Source organism: Melozone crissalis, unplaced genomic scaffold (assembly GCF_028551555.1).
Source record: "Melozone crissalis strain CALT ecotype California unplaced genomic scaffold, PUWL_Pcris_2 ptg000036l_1, whole genome shotgun sequence".
In the NCBI taxonomy this organism is placed as follows: domain Eukaryota; kingdom Metazoa; phylum Chordata; class Aves; order Passeriformes; family Passerellidae; genus Melozone; species Melozone crissalis.
Window position 1 is genome coordinate 2,306,992 of NW_026535814.1, and position 24,460 is coordinate 2,331,451.

Genomic DNA, 24,460 nt, shown 5'->3' on the forward strand with positions numbered 1-24,460 from the left:
CTGTGTCCAGTCATTCCCTCGGAATTGTCTTTTTCTGCTTGTCTTTGTTTGAGTTGACCTTGTGTGGATTAAAACAAATACTCATCTATTAGTTTTTTCTCATAAAAGGAATGTGACTGGGAAGGCTGAAAATTTCTTTTTCTGCAGGTTTAGTGATGCAGCAGCCATGAATCAGACCTAGATGAGCTCAGTTAGAGACAAAAGTAGTTAAAATCTATGAACTACAAGGAAATCAACAGAATGGAAGAAATTTCATCCTTTTAACTCAGTAAACATTGTCAGTGAGCCACAAATCCTACTTTTGATGACTATTTTTGCCTTTTCTCTATACTGTGTTTATGTAATATAATCCCCTCAAAAAAAAAAAAAAAGAAAAAAAAGAAAGAAAACAAGTTAGGTATATGTACTATCATGTAGAAGCAAATTGTACATTCATGAAATTATTTGTACAGAACTGAGCTTGTCATAATCCATATAAGTACACAAGATGTGAGAAGGCTGAGCCCACTATTTCTATTTCTTTAATAAGACCAATTACTTATATGCTATTTATTTAAATAATTGCAGCTATCTTCTTCCCCCACCCTTGCTTTTTCCTTTTGGAGAGAAACAACTCCTAGAAATAACTAGAGTCAGCTGTGAATTCTGAAGGAGAAGCCAAGAATATAAAACGCATGTGGACAGATCTGACCCTCACTGGGAACATGGTGACACGGTCCCTTTTCCCCGCCCTGGACAGCCTGTTGTCAGCAGCACCTTTTAGAGACAGGAGCCAAGGAACTTTTAGACTCGGAGCCAAGGGACTGATTTTCCCTGCAGCTGCTCCTGAGAGTCAGACAGCCCTAGCAGAGGATGAGGCTGCACTTTCGCTATCCCTGCTCGGAGAGGATCCTGCCTGGATCCTGCTGACGAGACTCAGTGTTCCCACAGCACCCCTATTGGGGTGGTTGCCCATGTTTGCATTGCTCAGTGTGGAGTGTTCTGTGCTCACCCACAACATTCAAACGTTGCTGAGTGACATAAACTTAAGCAAACAGATGGCACCCATTGCCTCTGAGGAAATTAAGTAGAGGCACCACAACAAGTTTTCTTGCTATATCGTGCTAGCTATGTCCATGGCATACATTGTTTCCACTGAAAATCCCAGTAACTTTTAGTTTTTAGCATGCTCCACTGCTCTTAGGTTTTTCCCACTCTTTGTCTTGTAATAACGCTAGCCTTAAGGCTTCTTGGGGGTCTGGGTTGCAATTTATGAATGTGAAACTTTTTAAATGTCACAAGAGTTCTTGCTTCTCCTGTCAACAGCTTGCCTTGCCAGAGGGCAACCATCTTTTTTCCCCAGAGGGAAAAAAAGTGTTTGGTTCAGTTCCTGGGTACAATCCAGAGCACCATAGAATAATCCAGTAACAGCATTTTGAAACCCTTTTCAAAACTGTCACCATGTTTAGAAAGATCTATGGGCTGCAGAAAAAAACCACCTTCTTATAAAGCTGGAAAACAAAACAGTGCCTCCAAGTCTAAACTGTCCTTGTCTGAACTGGACAGATTTCTGTTTTGTGTAATCAGTCAACAGAGCACTGGATCACATAAATCAAAGCTGTTCCTTACCCACAGTCCCTTTTGTCCAGGTCTGCCTGTGTTTGGGGCTGTGCATGTCATCCCTGTGGACTCACGCAGGTGATGGAGATGGGTGCATGTTGACTGGGAATTTGCTCTGTCAGAGGCTCCTGAAGGGTTCTCACTGCATTCAGCAAGGGACTTGCCTGTTGCAAGGCACTTAAAAATTTCAGATTGCACTACTGAGCTAAAAATATCTGTGTGTTCTTCAGAAGTGAGATGTCTGGCTTCTCTCTTGGTGGCTGCTTGGATACTGGATAAAGGGCCAGTTGCCAGTTGCAAAATTTGGACTTCTTCCTTCCCTCTGCGCTGCTCTTTAATTGTAATAATAGCAACTTTTTGTCCCTTTCAGATCTGCTCACTTTGAGTAAAGGGTAAAACAATAATTTGTTGGAGTATTTTGTATTTATCAACTAGTTGCCAAGAGAATAAGGTTTGGCACGGCAGAGCTTGCCTTTGACTGTAGCAAATCAAACATGCTGCTTGCACCTTGTTTCAACCCTAACCATGCTCTCAAGTGTAATATTTCTTGTTTGTCCTGGCTGTACCAGAAACCTAGTTAGATTCAGTCATACAGTCATAGAAGAGTACCAAATATATGCCAAATAAATTAATGTAATTTTAAATTACTTTCTAATTGCATATGGGAAGAAAAAAAAATATAAGAACAAGTCTAGGGTAGTATTACTTTCATCAGAACAATGTTTTCCTATGTTAGCTACTTGAAAATGCTGCTTATAAACCTTTTTAAAGATTAATTTGTTTGTGGTTTGTAGTACTTTGGTTTTTTTGGTTTTTATTCGGGGTGGAACGGTAATTGTGAGAGAGAGGCAGGATCTGTTATCTCTCAGGTAAAAAGATACAAATCCACTGCAGTGAACTGCAGTGAACCACTGCACCTCTCTAATATTAGTGGTTCCTCTGAACACTTTTGACCTGTGATAAAATCAGCTTCAAGGTAAGTCAATTTGCATTCATTGTGAGATAATTCACAATAACAATGCTGAAACACCTTAAATATTTCCCATATTTCATGCTTCTTTAGTTGTTCATACCGTGAATAAAAAGTCAGTTTTATACGAATAATTCAAAAGTCTATCTAGTTAGTACTTCTAGGTTTTTGTTCCATAAAACATATTGGGGGAGAAAGACTATAGGGTATTTACAAGCTTACTCTGAGAAGGTATTTTGGGTCAAAAAGTTGGATGAAATGGGTTTCCTTTGAGGAAATACAGGCTTATATGAGGCTTTATGGTAGCATAAGTTATATGCACAGAAAAGAAGTGGGATATTTTGAAGCATTAAAAAGTGTAAATAAAATATAGGAAGAGGAAGACATCAATTAAGACAAATTATTAATATTAAGAGAAGATTATTACTTTCTTTGAATTACTTTGAACTATTAGGGGGAAAAGAGGGAAAATCAGGAAAAAAGTAGTAGTTTTGTGGCTTTACATTTTAATTAATTTACATTGTTCTTCTTCTGCACAGGCCAAGTATTGTTTTCTTCCTTTGTTTTGTTTGGGAGGTCAGTTTTACATGGTACTTAAGCTTTGTTACTTTAGACCTGTGCAACTCTGTCACCATAAACAGCGTTGATGGACTAAAAAATAATGGCCAACAGTAAAACTGGCATTCCTATCTTATCCTGTTAAATGATAGGGAAGGGGACCATTTAGTTTAATTTATAGGAGATAATTATATAGCTGTAAAACATTGCTGCAGGCTTCTCTTTGTTTATATCACATATTTAATGCTGAAATATATTTTTTTAATTAGAGCTGCAGTTGTTATCATGATCTGTTTTCTTGGCATTCTTAACTAGGAAAAATGGGCTACTTACAGAAGAAATGGACCAGTTTCAACAGACTTCAAATGACTTAGGGTAGACACGCCAAGCAAGAGTGTAAATAATAAAAAAGCAATTTATTAATTAAAAGTCATTACCTGATGATTACTTGACACCTTTTACAGAAGGTATTCTTAATTTCTGTTTCTTAGCTGATGGGCAACGATGACAGCTTTGCCTTGAATACTGACCATCTGCGGTGGGGAGTTTAATTTTAATTCAAGGCAGGCCAATCACAGCAAGGTCTTTTTTAGCTCTGGGAAATTGCAATAATTTCCAGATAAATAATAACCAGGTTTTAAAATAATTTTTCCCCTCCTCCTATGCTCCAACCTACTATTTAGCTGAAAACAAAAGTATCACTTCTCCTTTGAGAAAGATTGACTTCATCACATTCATCAGTTCATTTCAGGAATAACATTAACTGAACCAATAAACAGGTAACAGGTCTTGGCCTCACCATTACAAAGCATTTGGTGGCGAGTTGGTGAGTCAAAGGCATGGCTCAGCCTGAAAAGACTCATGATGGAAGGCAACAGACTCTTGGTAGTGACATATGGGATTAAGAGGAATGCATGCATGCTTGGTTATTCCCCTCAGAGCCCCAGCAGAAGATCATGCAGGGAGCTGCATGGTAGATGGAATGCACTGCCTTAGAGAGAGAGATAAGTTATTCCTGTGTAAAACACAGGAGAATTATCACATAGAGCCAGGCTAACTTTCTGGATGTGTTTTTTAATATTTTAATTGTACATTCCTCTCCCCCTTAAAATGCATCTAAATAATTCAATTTTTATGTTCATCCAAGTATGGCAAACATTTCAGGCAAAGTGTCTGAAGAAAACTCAACAGGCAGTGTCCTTCTGAACTCTGAATCCCCCATTAGGAGCTGTTCTAGGTGAAAGGTGCACTGTTCAACTTGGATTTCAGGGCAGCACTTGCACTCTACTCAGAAGCTACTGCTCTGTCATAACATCCACTAGGTAGGGAGATCCAGCTCTAGAAATAGCATGCTGTATCCAGGTGGAGTTCCATGAGTGAATGACTGCTGGGAGAACATATAGGTTACTTTTCTGCTATTTCCAGGATATGATCTGGAGGTCAAGGTGGAATGTGCTTGACAATGTGCCTTTGCAAGTGACTTTCACTAATAACATAAAAATCCAGGAGATAAAATCCACAGAAATGGTCATACAGTGCAAATGGTGGCAACTCTTACTGTGTCTGTGGATCCCTGAAGGGGGACTCCACTCAAAATCCACAACATGTGGGACATCTGGCCTCTGTGGCCCCAGGAACAGATGTCTTCCTGCAGTACTAGCCTATGAAAAATTTCTGCTGGGCATTTGTCTCTCTGCAATGGTTGCCCACAGCCATGTACCTAGTTGCAGGAATTGGTTCAGATCAGCAGCATCAGCCCAGGCAAATATGTTTTCCTGTGGAAAAGCATTGCTGTGCTGCTGCCCAGCTTCACAAGCTACTTCTGGAGACCCTTCATCACTGCGGTAGCTGGACTTCATGCTTTGCAGCTCTGCTGTGGGTAGGTAAGGTGGATGAAGATCACAGCAAGGTAGTGGTCCATTTCTGTGAAACAAGGGAGGGCTTAAATCTAGCAAGGGGTTAAAAAGTACTAGGTACATGTTTTAACAAACTAATTCCCAGAAAATCTTGATCCATATTGCAGCATTGCCTCTCAAAGCTCAAGTGCTTAAGCACTTGTAACTTGCTGTTGTTCTGTCCACTTTAATGGATGGCTGAGGTGGAAGAGAGGTTAGTTTTACATCCTGGTGTAACAGGATTTTGTACATATTTATATATTTACATTTATAGTATTTATATAAAGAAATAGCCATCTGCATTTTAAAATTCTCAAGGTCTCAAATAACAAAACTTTGATAATTTCCAAATTTATAACACTGACAATGCAGCTAAGTTTGTTAGGAGAGGTACTGGTGTGAAAATGTAGTATTTCAAGATGTTGCCCATGTTGCACAGAACTGCTAGCAGTGTCCCTTTAATGGTGCTAATTTAAATTCTAACTCTGTCATGTAGCACTAGAAGGTTTGTGTAGGTATGAAAAAAAGAACTATATATATATATATGCATACATAGTCACTTAGCTATGAAGGAAATTGTTCTGGTTTTGACTGGGATAGTTAATTTCTGTCACAGCAGCAATTACAGGGATGTGTTTCAGATTTGCACAGAAAGCAGCACTGACAACACAGAGATGTTCTAGTTACTGCTGGGCAGAGCTCACAATGCATATAGGTCTTTTCCTGCTTCTTGATTCAGCTCATCAGCAAGTATGCTGGGGGTAGATAAGGAGTTGGAAAGGGGATCAGCTGTCCCAGTTGATCACAGGGATATTCTGGGATACATGGTATCATGCTCAGCATATAAAAGTGGGGGAGAAGTGAGAGAACATTCAGAGTGATAGCTTGTCTTCCCAAGTCACCGTTAAGGTATGACGGAGTTCTGCTTTCCTGGAGATGGCTGAACCCAAGCCTGTCCACTGCAAATGGGGAATGAATTCCTTGGTTTGCTTTGTGTCTGTGGCCTTTGCTTTATTAAACTGTTTTTATCTCCACTTATGAATCTTGTTACTTGACTCTTCTCTCCTCCCCAGCCCACTGATGGGGCAGTTAGGGAGAAGCTGTGCAATCCTTCTTTGCTAGCAGAGGTTATCCACAGTAACGCATCTCCAAGCAGATCAGCAAAATGACAACCCTCACATTTCTTATTGGTTTTAACCTGAACTTAGGCAAATATTATTAACAGGGTTATTAATAAGAAGGGACTTAACTCTTAAGTCTGTCTGAATTCTTCACCAAAAACAAATTCAAGACTAAGCTGAAATGCTCTACTTAGAGAGGAGGCCCTATGGTTTGTATTACGTAGGGTGTTGGATCAAGGTTTGTGTCACCCGTGTCAGCAGCTGCCTCCCTGAGGTAAGAGTACTGTGGGAACACTGTGGCCCAGTGCCCCAACCACCAACAGAGGTGCACAGGGCAGGCCTGCCACTCAAGCCCCTGATCTTATCACAGGTCAAATGACATGCTGATCCTGAAGGACGATGACAAATCCATTTTGTGCAGCACACAGGACATGCTGCAGCACTGAAACCCTGCTGACACACAGCAGAGACTCAACAACACTGCACAGGGCACACATTTCCACATCTGCTTACTTGCAACGGAACAGCAAAGGACATCTTCTACATCCCAAGTCAACAAACCTCATGTCAAAGTTCTATCTGCAAACTAGACCTTTGAAGTGACTCCCCTCTTTCCTCCTATTCCCCCCAAATTTGTGTCACATCCTCAGGCAAAGAACCAGACACCTCAAAACAGGGTCACTGCAGCTGTAATGTGATACAGTCCTAAAAAGGCATTTCCCATCTGGGATCTGGCCCCATGAGCTCAGTGATGTAAATAAAAGAGACATGAACCCCAAACTAGACTCCAATGGTACTAAGCAGTATAGCTCTAAAAACAGTTTCTCTGATTTTTGAGAAAGCAATACATGTTTTCCTGCAGTAAGTTCCTGTATTAAGTGATACTTGTGGTTTTTTTTTAATTTTACACATAGATACAACATATTAAACCTTTTTTTTTAAAAAAAGTTTATTTTCCACAAGGAAGAGCAATAGGAAAAATTAAACTGTTCTCCACATATTGTTTTCTTAAAACAAGAGTCTACAAGGACATATTCAGCACCAAAACTAAAAACAAACAAAAAGAAAGTACAAACAGCCATAGAATATAATCTATAAAGCAAACATTTAATATTGCACTTTGTTTCTCTAATGTTTGGATTTTACTTACTTTTTCCTAATTCAGATCAGAATTCTCTATCAAATACTGGGTTTCAACTGTGAACCTGAAGTTTTATAATGCTGAGAACTGACCAATATTTGTGGGAGAGTAATGCCTCTGAGTAATTTAAACCGGAAGTCTTTATTTGATAACATTATACAATTTTTCATTCTGATCACAAAGGCTGAAATGCCAAGTCAATTACTATGATATTGGTCAATCCTGCCTCATATGCAATTTTCCATTGTATTGCAGTAAGTACTTTAATGCTATGTATATCAGCAATTGTTCCCTAGTCTGTAAAAAGAACAAAAAAGGAAAAAAAAAGTAAAACCACCAAATGCCCTTTTATACCAACAATCCCATTAGCTTTAAAAATTGTCTGGTTGGAGAGGGTAGAGGGAAGGGACATCCACAAAATTGGCCTAGTAACATCATCCAATTTCCTTCTTGCCAATATTCCCGCTCAAAGCCCAAGCCTTTTAACTGAATCACTTAAAACGCGACTCATTTGTATTTTATCACCCTGTTGTCATTTTTGAAACATGAATGATCTTTCATGTTCTCATAAAGGCCACTTATGGAAAAGCCTATTTGTCACATTTATGAAGCCTTAAAAACAAGGCAAAGGTTTTTAAAAATGAGCGCCATGCAGAAACACCAGCCTCCCCTCTCTGACTCTCTTTGGAGCTTTTTTATTGCACAGGGAGACAGGTATTTGATGGATTAGATCTTATTTGTTCACATAGTCAAGACCAGAATAGTGTCCCTTTGTCAGTGATCTGTGTTCCATGGCTTCTGAAGAGCAAAGTTGACTTTCATTGTACATCTCTAGCATGTAAGCGCTGGCATTTGTTAGCACAGGTAATGGCTCCATTGTCCTCTTTTTCCTGTGGCACACTCAAGGACAAGTGCTCTTTCCATACGGTTTCTTGCATTCTGCATGAACACATGGTATAATTCAGTGTTCTGTTTGTTTTAAAGCTCTTGAGAGTGCCACAGAAGATGCAGTTATCAAAGCACTTCCAGCTAACTCATAATTAAGTATGGCTGGTAACACTGATCTTTCTCGCTTTAATTACACTTCTAATCTTGTACAGTATCATAAACCCTGAAGGTAATACAAAGTGCACAAACTGAGCTCTTAGCATAAAAGAAGCTTTTCCCACAGTTTGAAATATACTTTCTTCTAGACTCATCACATATAGAATTTTTGGTGATTAAGTAGCTATATATAAAAATAAATTCACTTTCCCTTCCTATCCCTATTACTTGAGATATTGATCTGTCTGTGAATCCTGGACAGTGTATGACCACTTCCTTCTAATACTCTTTTGAGGAACAGCTGGTGTCTGCTGGTGCTGCTTTCATTTATGCCTTTTTTTTTAGAGCTTCACAACTTGAACATTTTTTTTTAAATGCAGAAAGAGAAATGGGAATGAGGAGGATTTTGTAACTTTTGTGCATGTCCTTATTCCAGATCTCCCTCTCAAGTTAAGAACAAAAAACGAAACACAAACACAAAAAAAAAAGAACTAACTCAACAGTGCAACGTAAAAAAACAAATAGCATTCCAACAGTTTGGCAAGTGATGAGTTCACCTGAGATTAAGTGATTTTTAGGCAGTCTGTAACAAAATGCTGCTTTGCGATAATAGTAGAAAGGCAACAAATTCTTAAAAGAAATCAAGAAAGTATACAATCTTGACAAAGTTTATTAGTTTCTTTCTATTAACTCTTCACCCTCCCTCCCTATCCCCATATCTGTTGCTTATCTACTACAGTAGGCTGCAAAACATACAGCAAGGAGGACTGGCTTGAAGGCATTTGATGTTTGTAAAATAAATCCACAATAGGATCCAAGCTGAAGAGGTGATACATGATCAGCCTACTAGGACAATTCTGAGCATGTGCATATGTAGGTAAAGTCCAGGCTACATTAAATTAAAAAAAACGAAAAGTCAGTGCATTTGTCAAAGTCTCTTACTGTTGGGTTTTTTGTTTGTTTCTTTCTTTCTTTTTTGTCAAAGCTTTCTTTTGCTCCTTATTGTGCGGGCCACAAGACATAAGAAAGGGGTAACAACTGTCCGGCATAAATGAGAAAAAGCTGTAGTGACACTGAACCGCACAAGGTAAGCAATAAGCATGTGCAAATTTCCAAATTGTAAGAGGAAGCCAAACCTCTCTTAATGTGGTTTGAGTGTTTGGACACACATGACTGTAGGTTAGTAAGGCTGCTCCTAGTATGTGCCAGTATTTAAGAGGGAGGGGGGAAAGCTCAGTTCTTCAAGCATGTGGAGCAGTCCTACAATGTTACTGTAGGCTTCAAAGCATGATCACAGGTTGTTTTCATTTATTCACCACACAGGCAAGAGCAAACCCACTTTCTCCGAAAGTGTGTCTCCACTATGATGCCTTGACCTTCAACATGGCAGGTATGATTCCAAACCCAAGTCAAGTCAGCTTCTTATGGATTCTTTCAACGAGAAGGGCAAGATGGTCTGTCGTCTGTGGGTTGATCTGGGTTTGGATCAATCTAAACAAAAGAGAAAAAAACACAACAACCCAAGGTATTTTTAGAACTGATTGCTATCAATCAGTTCTAAAAATCAATCCAAACACCAACATTTTAAAGTCCAAGACAGTCAGAGATAAATGGTATTCCCAATCCAAAAGTTACTCAGGTAACTAAAGTATCTCTAAAAATTAGATTAAACTTTGAATTGAATATTACTAAGTACAGTGAAACACTTTAAACTGCATGTTGATGGTAGCTTAAGAACAAGCACAAACATGGAATAAGAAATCGTAAAAAATCTGCTAGTAGCACAAATATTCTAAATTATTTATTGCATAGTAAGAAGACAACTGGACTCAACATTTCAACAAGTAACTTTAAATACTAAATTGATTTTGGAAGACATTTGACTTAAAAAGGCACAAAATTATTAATAAAAAGTTCTTCTATTTAATTTTTAAGTAATGAATCCTGAAAAAACCCATAAAATGTTTCAGAAGTTCATGTGTACCACACATTACCTCCTCTTCTTTTCAACAAAAGGAAGGAGGTGAAGAACATGGTCTCTAACTTAGGTCTCCAAAACTCAATAGGAAATATAGTTTAAGTGGACATTACATAGTTTGGTCAGCTATTTTAAAAATACATTATTTAGAACAAAGGAAAAACTTACTTCTAAATATTTAGGGCACCTAAAATGAAAAGCCCCAGAGTTGTATTCTAGGCTTATGTTATAGAAAAGACACAAAAAACAGGCCACGCACTCACTAGCAGATTAAGTGCTTCAAGAGGAAAAGAAACAATCAAGAGTGGGTGGATCCAGGCAAGATTTAGCCAAAGGGCACTATTTTATTTTGTCCTATACCACTGCTTTGAAAAATATGAACATGGCTTTTGAAGCCTGAACTTGTGTCCCAGTTATTGAGTGACTTTCACAGAACTTAACTTGCAGACAGAAATGTTTGAACTCTGCATTTAGAGAAAACTAAGCCAGAAAAAACACCTCTGTATCTTCTCTGCATGGAAATTCTGAAAGTAATACATACAAAGAGCTAAAAATACAGAATACTTTTAGAGAGTAGAGGTGAAAAACTGTTTGTTGTGCATCTGTAGACTCAGAACATTGGTATTCACTAATGTCATGTATTACATATATAATGCAATATAACTTTATAACTTGCTGAGAGTGTGCAAAACAATTTCAGAATCTCTATGAAGCATTAAAATACTGAAGAAACCTGGAAAATTTTTTATGCAATTTACCTGCACTTTGCTAAAACTAAGTTACATTTCATATTTTTGCTTATTTGTCCTAGTTTTCCTTAAGTAGAAACAGTTTCTTATATTTATTCCACATGACAGAAACTCAAAGCAACAGCACATTCGTAATTATACTTTGAGGTACCTACTTCTGAATAGAGGGGTGGAGGCAGAAAACGGAACTCCTGGATGTATGCAAACAGTGGTCCTGGAAGCGCTCTCTCAAAGTCATCACAAACACCCAAGGGTGCAAGGCTGGACTGCCGCTGCTCCTCCGTCACCACTTCTGCATAGCTGGGAGGGGCTGCAGGGAAAAGGCACACACAGTTTGAACAACAAGTTCTTATGCATGTCAAAACACATAACATGATAAATATAAAACTTTTATACTGTAAAATGCACCAGCATTTAGATAAATTACTTCCATGATTTTTACACAGTTATTGAACATGAAAAAGAGGGTAGACTGCTGTAGTTTATTTTACAGCTATGCTCAAATCCAACAGCAGACTGACCATTGTTCATTGTGGCTTAATTATCACCTTCAGATTTAAAGCATACTCAGAACACTGAATTTCTGTTCCAGGCAGGAATGACAGAACATTGCATTCCTCTGGACTCCATCATCAGTCTGGGATCTGTACATTAAAACCCCATATGTTTATATGCAAAAAAAGAGAAGCTACAGAGCTTCTCCTTTGACAAAAGAGATTCCCACTGAAATGGATTACATTATCCTTTCACAATGTCTTGGCTACTGATAAAGATCACCTTAACTGCTATTCTGACACGTTACACTGACTTACAACCAAGGATACAGCCGGGATACTGGAGGCAGAAATAACTGGCCTCCAGATACAACGGCACTCTGTGCCTTCACTTGTACCAGCTTCCAAGCAGCTGAATTCCACTGCTTGCACATCTGAGAGAAGAAGGCAAAGAGGGGAACTCCATTCTTCTACACAGAGCAAGCAGGTAGCAAGGAAGCATCCACAAAGGACCTTCTATGGACCTCATTATGAAGAACGTAATTTTTGTCTGTTTGCACAACAGCAATGAATAAAGCACACAAAAATTGAAACAGACTTGCTTTGTCAGGTTACCTTCTGGTCTTTCAGGCAGTGTCAGACCAAGCCAATTCATGTTCATGCTACACTGGCTGCTTACACTTGATGTTCTGCTACCAAATGGGTGTAGAGGAATGGTGCCAATGACCAGTGGTAAGTTAAGGAATAAATCCATGGCGCCAGGAATATCCACATATACCTAAAAAACAACAAAAAAGTATAGATTAAAAATAGGTTTGTATAAGCACTTCCAAATTATTAGACTAAAATCTCCAGCCATGTAATTTTTCACAAGTGGCTGAAATTTCATTTTTTTTCATTTTAGAGTCAATGTCCCTATGGAGATAAACAGCCCTCCAAGACAAAGGCAGTTCTATACTCTTAACACAAGTCCTCACATGGAAATGTCACACACTTGTAACACATTTCCTTAGAATATACAAGATTTAAGCTGAATTTACTTACAGAATTCCTGTTAGGACACTTAATGCTAGGCTATGTACTTGTTTAGTAACTAGTTAGCAGTTCACAATGCTTTGTTAACAATTTGCAAGGAATCATGGAAACTACTCATGCTCCAATTAAACAATCCAACATACCATCAGTGAATACTCCACACGGATTATACTACAGTCAAGAATTGAAGGAGAAACAGGTGGAATTTTCAACTGTTTGCCATTCCAAGTTTCTGTTTTGCCAGATGACAAGGATTCCCCACGCAGGCTAGCAACAAGCTGCTTGACTTCCTTCATTTTCCCTTTGGCATAAAATGCCTGTGTTTGGTAAATGGCTGCCTTTGGCACCACCACACGGGAAGAGCAGTTCTCAATCTCAGCAAAGATCTGAATTGATTCACCTGAAAAAAAGCAACATTTCATTTTTTCTATGTATTTGAAAGGCAACTGAGACAAGCTGGCACATACTGTGTACTGTTATAAGGCAGTGGATGCTGCTAGCAATGCTCCACACTTTGAACAATATCCACTGATGCTAGCAGGAGTAAGGTCACCATGAGGTAAATCTAACAGAAAAATGCACAGGCCAATAAAAGCAATGTCCTTTAACAATATGGAGACAGAGCAAGCAAACAAAATCAGTCATTTAAAATATCAAGACAGATGAAAGAAAACCAAAGTGGCAAGAATAGTTTAAGTATTTCTTTTATATATAACAGCAGCTAAGCACACACTGTCATTTTAAAAGGGAAGGAAAAACATTTCCTATAGTTACTTCTGTTACGTACCTGGGGTGTAGCCCTTCCTTTCAATTTTGGCACTTAAGGATATTGGGCCTGAGGTACAAAACCAACAACAGAGAGTTTTTTCTTTTGTGCCTGCTTGGGGTGACTGCAAGAAAAGAACATTTTCCATTTAATAGAGTGCTCCATGAATCTTTTAATCTGTTCTAATCAACACAGAAAATATTTATTATATACATTCTATGCTTTTTGATAAGCATATCTAGTTTTATCTAGAGGGGAAAACCTCAAGCAAACTGCACCATGCAAACTATAAGCTTTAGTCTAATTCCATACTCATTAACACTGCTTTTTTGCTACACTTCATACTGCAGTTACACTTAAAACAAGTTTTTATACATAAATAAATTTAGCACAGCTTAAGAAAGGCTTTTAAGTCTACATATCCCACCATACTGCTGAAGAGCTTTTAATTTACCGGTAAACTAAAATGTCTATCTCTATGCAGTATAGTATTTCAGAAACAGTAACTAAGGTAAAGTACAGTAACCTTGACTCCTGCTATTTCCTGTTTCAAAATGATCCCATTTCATCTGTATTAAACAGACTTTGTTATTTTACATGACACCAGGATTTAGGACTTGATCCAAAGCCCATTAAAGTCAAATGAGAGTCTTTTGATTTTAATGGAATTTGTGCAAGGCCAATGTCCCCGTGCAAATCTGATTTTTCACCCATACACACAAGAAACCTATTTCAATGGATTTTGAGAATTTTTTCCCCTCTCCATGGGGGGGTGAATTTGAAGAAGGGTGGTGGGGAATGGAATTTTAGGTCTGATTGAATTCAAATCCTCATTGAAAGGAATTGTGACATTGAAATTACTTTAATGAAATGATACTTCAGAAAAAGATTATAGAGCATTGTGATAATTTCTCCCCATTGGTAGAAAACAATCCATATGAAAATGATCAATTATGCACACCAGTACATTATTTACTTTGCATTTTAAAGTTTGCAGACTGTCACACTAATTCTTTTAAGTGTCACTGTTTTTACTTCAGAATCAAAGAACAGTTCTCAAAATTTTCCTTTTTACTCACACTTAACAATTTAGTATTAATTTAATCTGACAAAAACATTTTACATATCTTAAAAGTAAAGCAACTCCAAGTACAGGAAAACATAGCTTTCAAAATGGAAGAACTTACAGAGTTGCAGAACTAATGTAATACTTAAAAGATTGGCTGTAACTAAGTATCAAGTAAGTATTAGGTAATGTATTAGGTAAAATTAGATATGAATATTGTTTCAGTTATTAAACTTCATTATTTTTTTATGCCAGAAATAAAAAATGAATAATTCTGTCAATTCTTACCAGTAATGAAGGAGTGTTGATATCTATATGTTCAAAGACTGTAAATTCCTTCTTTAATTTTACTGGTAGAAACCAAGGCCTATGCAATTCGGCTTTCACCCAATAGCGCACACTGCCATGTCTGCCTTCGAATGAGGTAGCAAGTGGTCTGTGCAGGACACAAAGGTCAAAACTGAGTAAAGTCTTTCTGTCTAATAATGATACAATTGATCAAGTCAGTGATTAGTAGTATATAGAACTGCACTTTTAATGCACTGTAGTACTTAATGTAGAGTATCTCAGAAAAATTCAATAATTAAAGATGGGAGAAAAAATCATCTCCAATTTATCCTACTGTAGTTTTTCATAGATTTTAGGAATCAATTAGAGAATTGTACTAGAAAAATGCCAGGAGAGCACAGATTTTCTTTAAGCTTAAGAGGCCACTTCCACATCTGGGGTAAAGTATGCCCTTTTGACTGCCAATTTAGTATTACGATTAGCACCAACCACTTATAGTTTTGGATGTCGCCATAGTGTATATTTACTTGGTCAGTAGCTCAACATCAGGTTAATTTTAGCTGTAACTCAGCACTTCCATAGTTAGGTTCACCTTAAGCAGAGTAAATATTACAACATGGAGTTCTGAAGAGAGGCTATTTTGAGCACCTTCTAATCTTTCTCTACCCTGATGAGACAGCTTAAAACATTTATAATACTTAAGAATGTACACATATACCCATATATGTATTTATATACACACTCACACATAAAATCATGAAGACTACTCTGAAATTTGTCAAAAGAAGGAAGCCTATTTAGAAGCTGGAAGAAAGATGATGCAGGTAGTACTTCCAGACCTGTGAACACTGCCTTTTTTATTATAGTATCATAAAGTATCTTTAAAAAGTACAATTATTTCAAATTAACAGTAGTTTTTGTAGCTTATTCCCTTTATTTTTGTATTTTTTAATAAATAATTTAGAAATTTTCTTGTATTTCACTATGTACTGAATACATACTTATATATACATTAAAATAAAGTATTTGTAACATTTTCATATTTTCCACAGAGAGTAATACTAGCCATGCTAGTGCTTAACTAGAATTATTCTTTCAGTTACAGGTTTGACTTCACTATTTGCACATTTGAAACGTTTAGTTTTTTCCCCTAATAATGCAATTAGAACTTCAGTTTTTCATTCTGTCCCATATTCTGTAAAGCAAAAATCAGTAAGGATGATGCACATCTTTCCACTGTTGCTCTGAAGTTCAAGTCAGTTTTAGAAATATTTTATGGACACAAAATAGCAAGTAAGTAGGCAGTGTCAAAGTTCAGGCTTTTAATATCACTCTTTGTTTTTCCAGTATTATTAAAAACTGGCTTAACAGCTATTCTCTCATGGCACTTAGAAAGAACCAATGATTTGACCAATGCCTGCTATCTGGCTGTTTCACTTCAAGCTAAGCTTTGCATGTTCATGTTTTTAATGGTTTGGGTATGGGACTTTTTGTTGTTTTTTTTTTTTTAAATGCCCCTTTAAATTCAAGGGAAAATCAGTACTGGCCTTACTGTTGAGATTTTTACAAAATACTAAATTGTCTTTAAAAATCTCCACGTTTACAGGTCTTTCCAGAAAATCTTACTGAAACTATGTAGAAGTCCTGTGGCATTCACTTTGAAACTGTAGAAGTGTTTGCCACCTGCACATTTTGCTAAAACCAGCACCTCTAATAAACAACCTTAATATTAGGCAGTGAGCTTATTCACATAAAACTGCCAAATTTTCAGCAACTTTAAAGTTTTTAATTTAATTTAATTAAACTTGCCTTTTACAGCAAAAGGCTCATTTTTTATCCATACTCATACTCCCTCTTTTCCTGTGTATCTGATTTTACTGGAACTTGTATTTTTAGCTCATTTCCATATTTCCAACTCTTATTATGTCCAATCTTACATCCACAGTGCCTACATTACATATTCCAGACAGGAGTGGGGCAACAATTTTTATCTTACCAGGACAAACTTCTACTCTTACTCTTGCTTTGCCTTTGTTTTCTAAACCAAATGGGATTTGGTAGGAAAATTCTTCTTACTCTAACCACTCATTCTTAAGTTTGTTTCTACCCAGGCTTTCTGCATAAATAGCCAACCTGGGTACATACATCTGATTAAGAACAACCTCCTCTTTTGATGAAATCTAAGTAAACTGGCCACATCTGTTCCAGACTTGAGACCAAACAAGGCTCAATTCCACTGTGATCTTATCTCTAGTTCTGCTGGTCTGCATAACTCCAGTAAATGGTTGAGTTAGAAGGTATTTCAGCCACTCTGCAGGACTTCAGTGACAGTTCAAATTCTCTCCCTCCTCTTGGGAAGGGGAAATAGACTGGAATATCTAGTCAGTCAGTAACACTTGGTAAAAAGAAAGTGAGCAACTGGGCAGCAGTGAGCTCCTTTTTTATGGAAAATTTTTTTAAAAAAGGATGGGTATATCAGTGTAAAAGCAACCTCTTCAGTTTAATGAGATTATGTTCTCTACTGCATGTTACGAGCACAATTCCTACTACCATTGAAAAGGTTTCCCCTCCACCCACAGCAGGAGTTTTGGTCAGGTGGGTGGGCAGCAGAGCCCTGTGTGGAGGAGGACTCTGAGGGGGTACTTACGTCTGTGGAAGATGGAAGCTGAATGCATATTCATGCCTTCCTGAATGGATGGTGTGAAGGCCTTCCTCTGAATTGTCATCATCTAAAAGAGAAAAAAACCAACATGCTAATCCTGCTGCACACGTTATACCTGGTGTAGGCTTTTCTTCCAGAAAAAAGCAGTTTCCTCACACATTACAAGACCTAAAAAATGTGATGTTCCAGGAACAAGGATCTCCCAGTCCATTAGTTATTAACTGTTGGAATTCAGGGCCAACTCTGACTGACAGAAAGGTAGGCAAGACTGCAGGCCTTAGAGAGAAGCAGAGGTTAATGTTTTAATATAATCTTGCCTCTGAACAGTGACACAGTTTCAACTGCTGCCATTTCAAGGCCTCCATTCAAGGTCCGTAAAGGAAATCATGCTGCTTTCCACTGAAGTTGCTAGTCAGAATGAACCAGAGCTGGCTTTTACCAGTATTAACAGTACCAAGTCTGCTACTTTAGATTAAATTTAGAAATTCAGGTATATTTGTATCTCCTGCCTGGCAACAGCGTCCACACATTAATCACACACACAAAAAAAAACGTGGGAGAAAGGAGTAAGAGCATACGAGCAACACCCAGAAGGTACCCGACAGATTCAGGGGCATAGGAAATGGCAAGTTGCCCAACTAATGCTATCTAGAGCTAAACCTTTCATTTCTTTAATAGATTAACTTGATCTTGCTCAGACAGAGCATAGATACTTTCTGGTTTTATGCCAGGAATGCTAATCCTTGTTTATGGTCACGATTATTTGTACAGCTTCAAATGCCACAAACTACAAGAAAATTGTAGTTTATTCTGACATCAAACCAGAAAAACGCTGACTTGGTTAAAATAAAAGTCGAGTGAAAAATTGCTGTTCACCTCGCAGTCAAAACCAGCTGGAATTATAAAAGGGGTTATAGCGAGACAAAGTGAAAGGGAACAGCTTATGCGTGACTCGCTGAAGCATTAATGGAGGCATGCAGAAGGGTTCTAAGTTTCTATTGTCCTATAGAAGAGCCGATGCTCTACTTCCTACAGTGTAAATACCGAAATTTTAAAAACAAATTAACAAAACAAGCAAAAAAAAAAAAAAAAAAACCTCCTAGCTGCAAGATGCGGAAATAAATGCACCTTCAGGACGCAACATTCTCCGTGGGTCAGGAAAATGTGATGAAAAAGCGAGACAATGCGTCGGAGTGAGGGTGGGCTTCGATACTGTCGCTTTGCGTTTGGGTTTTTTTTCAATAACTATTTATTCTATTTGATTTATTTATTTATTGTTTAATTCTGTTCCGAGGAGGGGAGCGCCGCTGTCGGCGGTGGCTGCGCCGCTCTGGGCCCGGCCCCCCCTTCCTGCCAGCTCAGCAGTCCCGCCGCGCCGCGGTAAACAAGTGCTGAGCTGTCAATCAGCGCGGGCTGGAGCAGGAGCCGACCGGCCTGAACCGGCGCGCGCGGAGCGCCGCCAGCCCCGCCGCTCTCTCTCACACGCTGCGTGCGCTGCGCCCGCCGGCTCCGCACCGAGGGCGGACCCTTCCGCCACCGCGCCGGGCCTAGACCCCTCAGGTGATGCGACCGGCGACGGGAGGCGGCAAGGACGAGACTGAGGGCAGCGCATCCCCCTGCCCTCTCTCTCTGAGGTGCTTTGCACCGAGCCAGCGCCTCGGGGAGAGGCCCCTGCCCGCCGGGGGCAGGCAGCGAAACCTGCTCCCTCACACCGGCCGCCAGCGCCCCGCCAATCAGAGGCGGGCATCGCCTTAGCAACAGGGCAACAAACCACGGCCGGCCAATCAGGGGGCGGCGGGGGGCGCGGCCGGGCCGCGGTCTGCGCTCGGGGCAGTCATTGAAAGGTGGCCGGCAGCGGCTCCGCGGGGCCCCTATCCCACCCGCTCCCACGCGTGCTCCCCCCAACACGGGAGACTCCTGCTGCAGACTCCCACCCACGAGCTCTGGGAACCCGCCGTCCAGAGGTGCGGGAAGTTATGCTCGGGCGAGTGATTCCTGAGGCGGTGAATGGGTGATGGGTGGGAGCCGCAAGTCACCTCGTTAGCGCGGTGTGCGGGATACGTGAAGCAAATAAAAAAAGTCCCGAGTTCTGCTACAGCTTTGAGCTCGGGTATACTGTATGAAGGGCTCGGTGTCGCCCGGAGTTGTTCAAAAATTACATTCATTGTTTTTTTTCCGGAAAGAACGAGAAACATCGCATTGCTGCAGAGTATACGATGCATATTCAGGGGAAAAAAAAAAGGCGACAAGCAGCACAAAAAATTACATAACCAGTTTTTAATATTATTTTCTTGCGCTGGGGAATTAAGTCATCGCCACCACCTGACGCGTGCGGCCAATCTGCGCGGAGCGGGCGGCCCACCCCCCTCCTCCAAAGCCGGTCCCAAACAGGATTGAACCGCTTCGAACAAAGGCTGCGAAGTTCGGAGGAAAAAGAAATTAAAAAAAACACAGACAACCCTGAGGCCCAGCGCTTCCACGCCCCCGGCGAAGGGGTCCGCACTTGGTGGGGACACCAGGGTGGCTCGAGTGGGAAGTGGGGAGCCGGAGGTCCTCATCTCCCCAGTTTTGGGAGAGATGCTTCCATTACGCAACACCACTCCCCCCTCTCTCTCTCCTCCCCCTCCTTTTGCTCCTCATCAAGGGCTTTTCGGACACATCCTTACATCGCCGTGACCCCCACTGCCGAGCGGCGTGTAGGGGCATCCCAAGGAAATGAAAGCTTTTTACCAGGAAGAGGGCAATACTGAAATGAGGAAAAAACTACACGTGGGGTGGTGATATGTCAAAATAAGCCAGGGAGACTCTTTTATCTGCCAATATTCAGCCATCCTGAAAAAATCATTGTATTATCACCCCAACAGCATCAGCAGAACCCCGCACGTGTCAAAAAGGATGGTTTTTATGCTTTCGCTGTGTTTCAACTACGATTCTGCCAATAAAGTCCGCTGCCCATCACGCTGTGATTTTACAGCTGTTTTTCCCCACGGTACGGCAAATCCTACTAATTATCACCAGGGGAAAAAAAAAAGTAAAACACTCAAGAAACCCCATTTATTAATATATGGCCGTATTGAAGGGCAAGAGAGTTCTCCTGGTTGCAGGTACTTTGCAAATGCATCTCCTATATGTAACTCCATCGCCAAGATACGACCCTGGGCATGTCCTGCTCTCCAAAGCACCCGTTAAAAGACAGGGCTAAACCGGGGTGACACAAAGATACATGCTTTTTTTCCATTAAAAAATAAAGCATCGCAGCCCTTACCTCTCTCGTGGCCGATGAGGATGTCCTTATGGTTGAAATATTCCACTTCTTCGGTGTAGTTCTGTGTATAGGCAGTGTTGGATCCAGCATTCCTCGATTCAGTCCAACGTACTTTAGCGTGCCCCCTTGCATGGATTTTAAGGGATTTCACTCTAATTTCCCCAGTTACTTCTAGACTGACCTTTCCTGAGACTGTATCCCCGCTAGAGTACACAGGGACATTGCTGTCATTCAGACACTCAAAGCTTATCGTCAGACTCTTCACCTTCCCCAGCACCATGGTTTTATAGCAAAGTGTACAAAAATAGACTGTAAGAAAAAAAAAAATAAAGGGAACGGGGAAGCCAAAAACAACCAACCCCGAGCCCCTGGGGCGCAGGGGTGCGGCGGCGCGGACCCTACAGGCGGCTCATGGGGGCGGCGGGGAGCCCCGGCCCCGGCGCGGGCGGCGCTGGTGCCGACGCGGCGTCTGCCCACAAAGGCGCTGCCGTGCCGCCGCCGGCCCCGCCTTATAAGCCGTGTGACAAACAAGCGCGGGCGCGCATGCGCCGCCCCGCCCCGCCGGGGCAGCTCCGGCCCCGCGGCGCCGCCGCCGCCTCCGGGAAGCGCCGCTCCTCGGGCGTGCGGAGCGGGCCGTGCGCGCGCCGCCGCTCCTCGGGCGCGCGCCGCAGGTGGACGCTGGGTTGGTGCGGTCGGCCGCCCCAGGGAGGATGGCAGTGTACCCAGCCTCTGCGAGGAGATGAAAGTTACACTTCGCTTAACAGACCTTGTTCTGAAACTGGCAAATTATTCTCCCTTCTCTTGGTTATTGGGTTTTGGGTTCGTTTCGTTGGCTTTGGTTTTGTTCGGTTGGTAGGATTTTGCTGGTTTGGGGTTGTTTGCGTTAGTTTGGTTAAGTTTGGTGGGGGGGGGGGGGTTGGCTCTTTTTTTTTTTTTCCCTCTGTCTGTGTGTATCTAAAGATGGGAAAGAATTAAGCAAAGCTTGATAGGGAATCACAGAAAAAAATATAGAAAAACATTTTAAAAAATAAAAAGCAGTCCTGGCTTTTGGGGTACTATGTATTATACTACGTGACAATCTTCTCTGTATACTTTTGAAAATCAGTACTGATTCACCTGAGTTTAAATATTCTAGTATCAATGATTGTCCCAGTAATACAAATTACATTGCTGCAAATCCTCCCTTTAAGTGTTTCCAACAGTTGATTTATTTTTTTATTATTATTATTACTTTGGTAGTTCTGTTTCTCTGGTAAACACTCTGGGTTTCATTATTTAATGCTACATTAGCTAATTCGTGCACACTTCCCTGCTGACACAAAATTTTCAGTGAGAAGTATGATGGTGGTGGATGACATCCCCCAAGACACCATGCTTTGGGGAGCCTAAACTGAGATACACTGCTAACATTTCATGTCAACACTTCAGTTTTGAAAGTGTTTGCCTATTCCTGCTGCTTTTTTCTCAAGTAAAAAAAGTCACATTTTCCTTGGCCTGGTGGATATTCTCATGCATTTTTTGTGGCCAAAGGGGTTCAAGTCTCTTGTGGGTAAATTAGGACTTTCTGTGCTTTTACACCATCTCGTGGTAAACATTCATACTTCCTTAGCTCACGACATCACAGAATGAATCATTGAGGCTGGAAAAGACCTTCAAAATCCTGAAATCCAACCATAAAAAGAATACTTCCAAGAGAAGCCGAGGTGATTTAATTCCTCTTCTGACAATGCTTTTCTTTTTCCTCTCATGCATTCAGACTCAGATGGTCTCTTGCATGTGTTTATTTCCACATTTTTCTTCTATTCTGTGATTTAAAAGATAATTGTGTTTTCAATTAGTCATAGAAGCCACAATTCCATGGTCTCTAATTGCTATAGGACTTGAGAAAGGCTGGCAGCCAGGTGGGATGCAGCTTTCATCCACAAGGCTTGGGTCATATCTCCTGTCCTGCCAGTTCTGGGCTGGTTCTTAATGTTCACCTGCCCAAGGACAAATCTGCAGACATGAGAAAGAGCAATTGCATTTTCGAGGAAGATGAAGATATAAATCTGTTATTCCAGTGGATATTCATCTGGATTTTAAATTTTATAAAGATCAAGATGGGTAAGGAAGAGAATCATCCTTCTTGCATTTGCCTATTCCAGACTGGTTGAGGAAGAATAAAATGCTTTGCTAAGTTGCTGCAAATCATCCTCTGTATGTACCCTGCAGACCTCTTAGCCCTGTCCTACCTTCCCTTTCACCAGCCATCTCCTAGACCACTACACTTTGTGTATGGTTAAATGTGATTTAAATCTGGACCACTGAACGGGCTGACATGATTTAATTAATCCTGTGTTATGCACACTAAACTTCAGATGTGCAGTTCTGCAGAAGAATCTGTGTATGTTTATGTATGCATTTCCCACATCCTACCAAAACACACACTCATTCAGCCTCTGTTGGTCTTTTTAATACTTCTCATAGTGTATTCATTTTACTTTTGTGTTCCTAAAGTATACACTTCATGCCACCCTGTGGCAAAGGGCGAGAAGTGCCAACACTGCCTTCCACCAGTCTCTGGCCTCTGCATTTCTGCAAAACTGACATTTTTCTGTGAAGTCTTTTTGTCTGAATAAAAAAAATTTAAAATGAAAAAAAATTTAAAACTTTAATTTTGGTTTTATTTGAATGGAGAACATACTATGAGGTTTAGCCAAAAATATTTAGTAGGGTTTTTTCAGATGTTTAGTTAACTAAATATTAGTTATTTTTCAGGATTTAAGTTTTTGCATTTGTCAAATGAGCTATTGTCTAGTTAAATGTTAAAAGTTTTATAGATTCTGACACAGGATTTTAAAAATTGGTTGCAAAGATGATTAGTTCTTACCACCTTAGATCAACAATAGACAGTGAAGACTTCATACACATGTGAAGTATCAGGAGCCTTCACTAACGTTTTACAGGCCTTACGCATGATGCAGTCCACAAAAATTCACATAAAGTTTAGAAAATTATTTATTAAATTAATTAATTAATTTGTTGGGGTTTTTTTAACTGGCAAAACCCATGAAGATGATGCTGTCTGCTATTGGAGTCAGTAGCTCCAAGGAAGGTGGCAATATTACAGCCTCCATAAAGGCATAAAGATTAGACCTCACTTTACAGACCCTTTCTTGAAACTGGCAAGCTCTCCCTTGTTTGTCTGTTCTTTCATTTTTTTTTTTCTTGGAACTTTTAAAATTATTTCTCCTTTTAAAATTATTTTCTTTTTTTTTTAGTTTTTTTTTTAAAGTCTGTTGTGTGCCTTGTTTTGCACCTTTGTACATGCCTAGAACTCTCCCAACCTCCATGTGACCTAATGGTACATTCATGCTGAAGACCGTTCAAAATTCAGAGGTTAAGTTCATTTAGCATCTTGGTAGCTAATCAGCCTTCTCACTGTGCACTTGATAAATCTACAATGGTGGGTGTAATGCATGATGATCTTGACAATACTCATCACATTTTTCTAAAAGCAAAGCCAGAAAAGCTTGCAATGTTCTCCTGACTCATTAACAAACTACTGTTAGTAGGAAGATCCAGGCTTTGATCCCATCTTACAGACCATCCTGGTTTGAGACTAGGCCTGGTTGGTGTGGAGACAACGTTTGCCCTCCCTCTGAAGCTGTTTCCTTGTACAGGAGTGAATGGGCTAGAGTGAGTGTCAGAAGAGAAGCTATGTGTTTTCTGAAGGTTAACGTGTCCTTATCAAAGGGACAATCCTTTGATTGGAAAAGTAAACACATGCTCCAGGATGGTTTCTGTATTTTGTGCAGTGAATGAATGATAAATGTGAAATGTTCTCCTA

At 40.0% G+C, this 24,460-nt stretch overlaps 1 protein-coding gene across 1 annotated transcript; it reads right to left on the bottom strand.

The window, feature by feature from the left end:
* Positions 1-7,081: 7,081 nt before the first annotated feature.
* Positions 7,082-21,078, bottom strand: ARRDC3 (arrestin domain containing 3). The gene is made up of 8 exons (XM_054283514.1): positions 20,632-21,078; positions 17,352-17,433; positions 14,705-14,852; positions 13,372-13,474; positions 12,728-12,984; positions 12,165-12,327; positions 11,211-11,365; positions 7,082-9,819 (listed from the first exon to the last, which is right to left on the bottom strand). Exons 1-8 carry the CDS (start codon positions 20,909-20,911, stop codon positions 9,763-9,765), a joined length of 1,245 nt encoding a protein of 414 aa, XP_054139489.1. The 5' UTR covers positions 20,912-21,078; the 3' UTR covers positions 7,082-9,762.
* Positions 21,079-24,460: the final 3,382 nt, after the last annotated feature.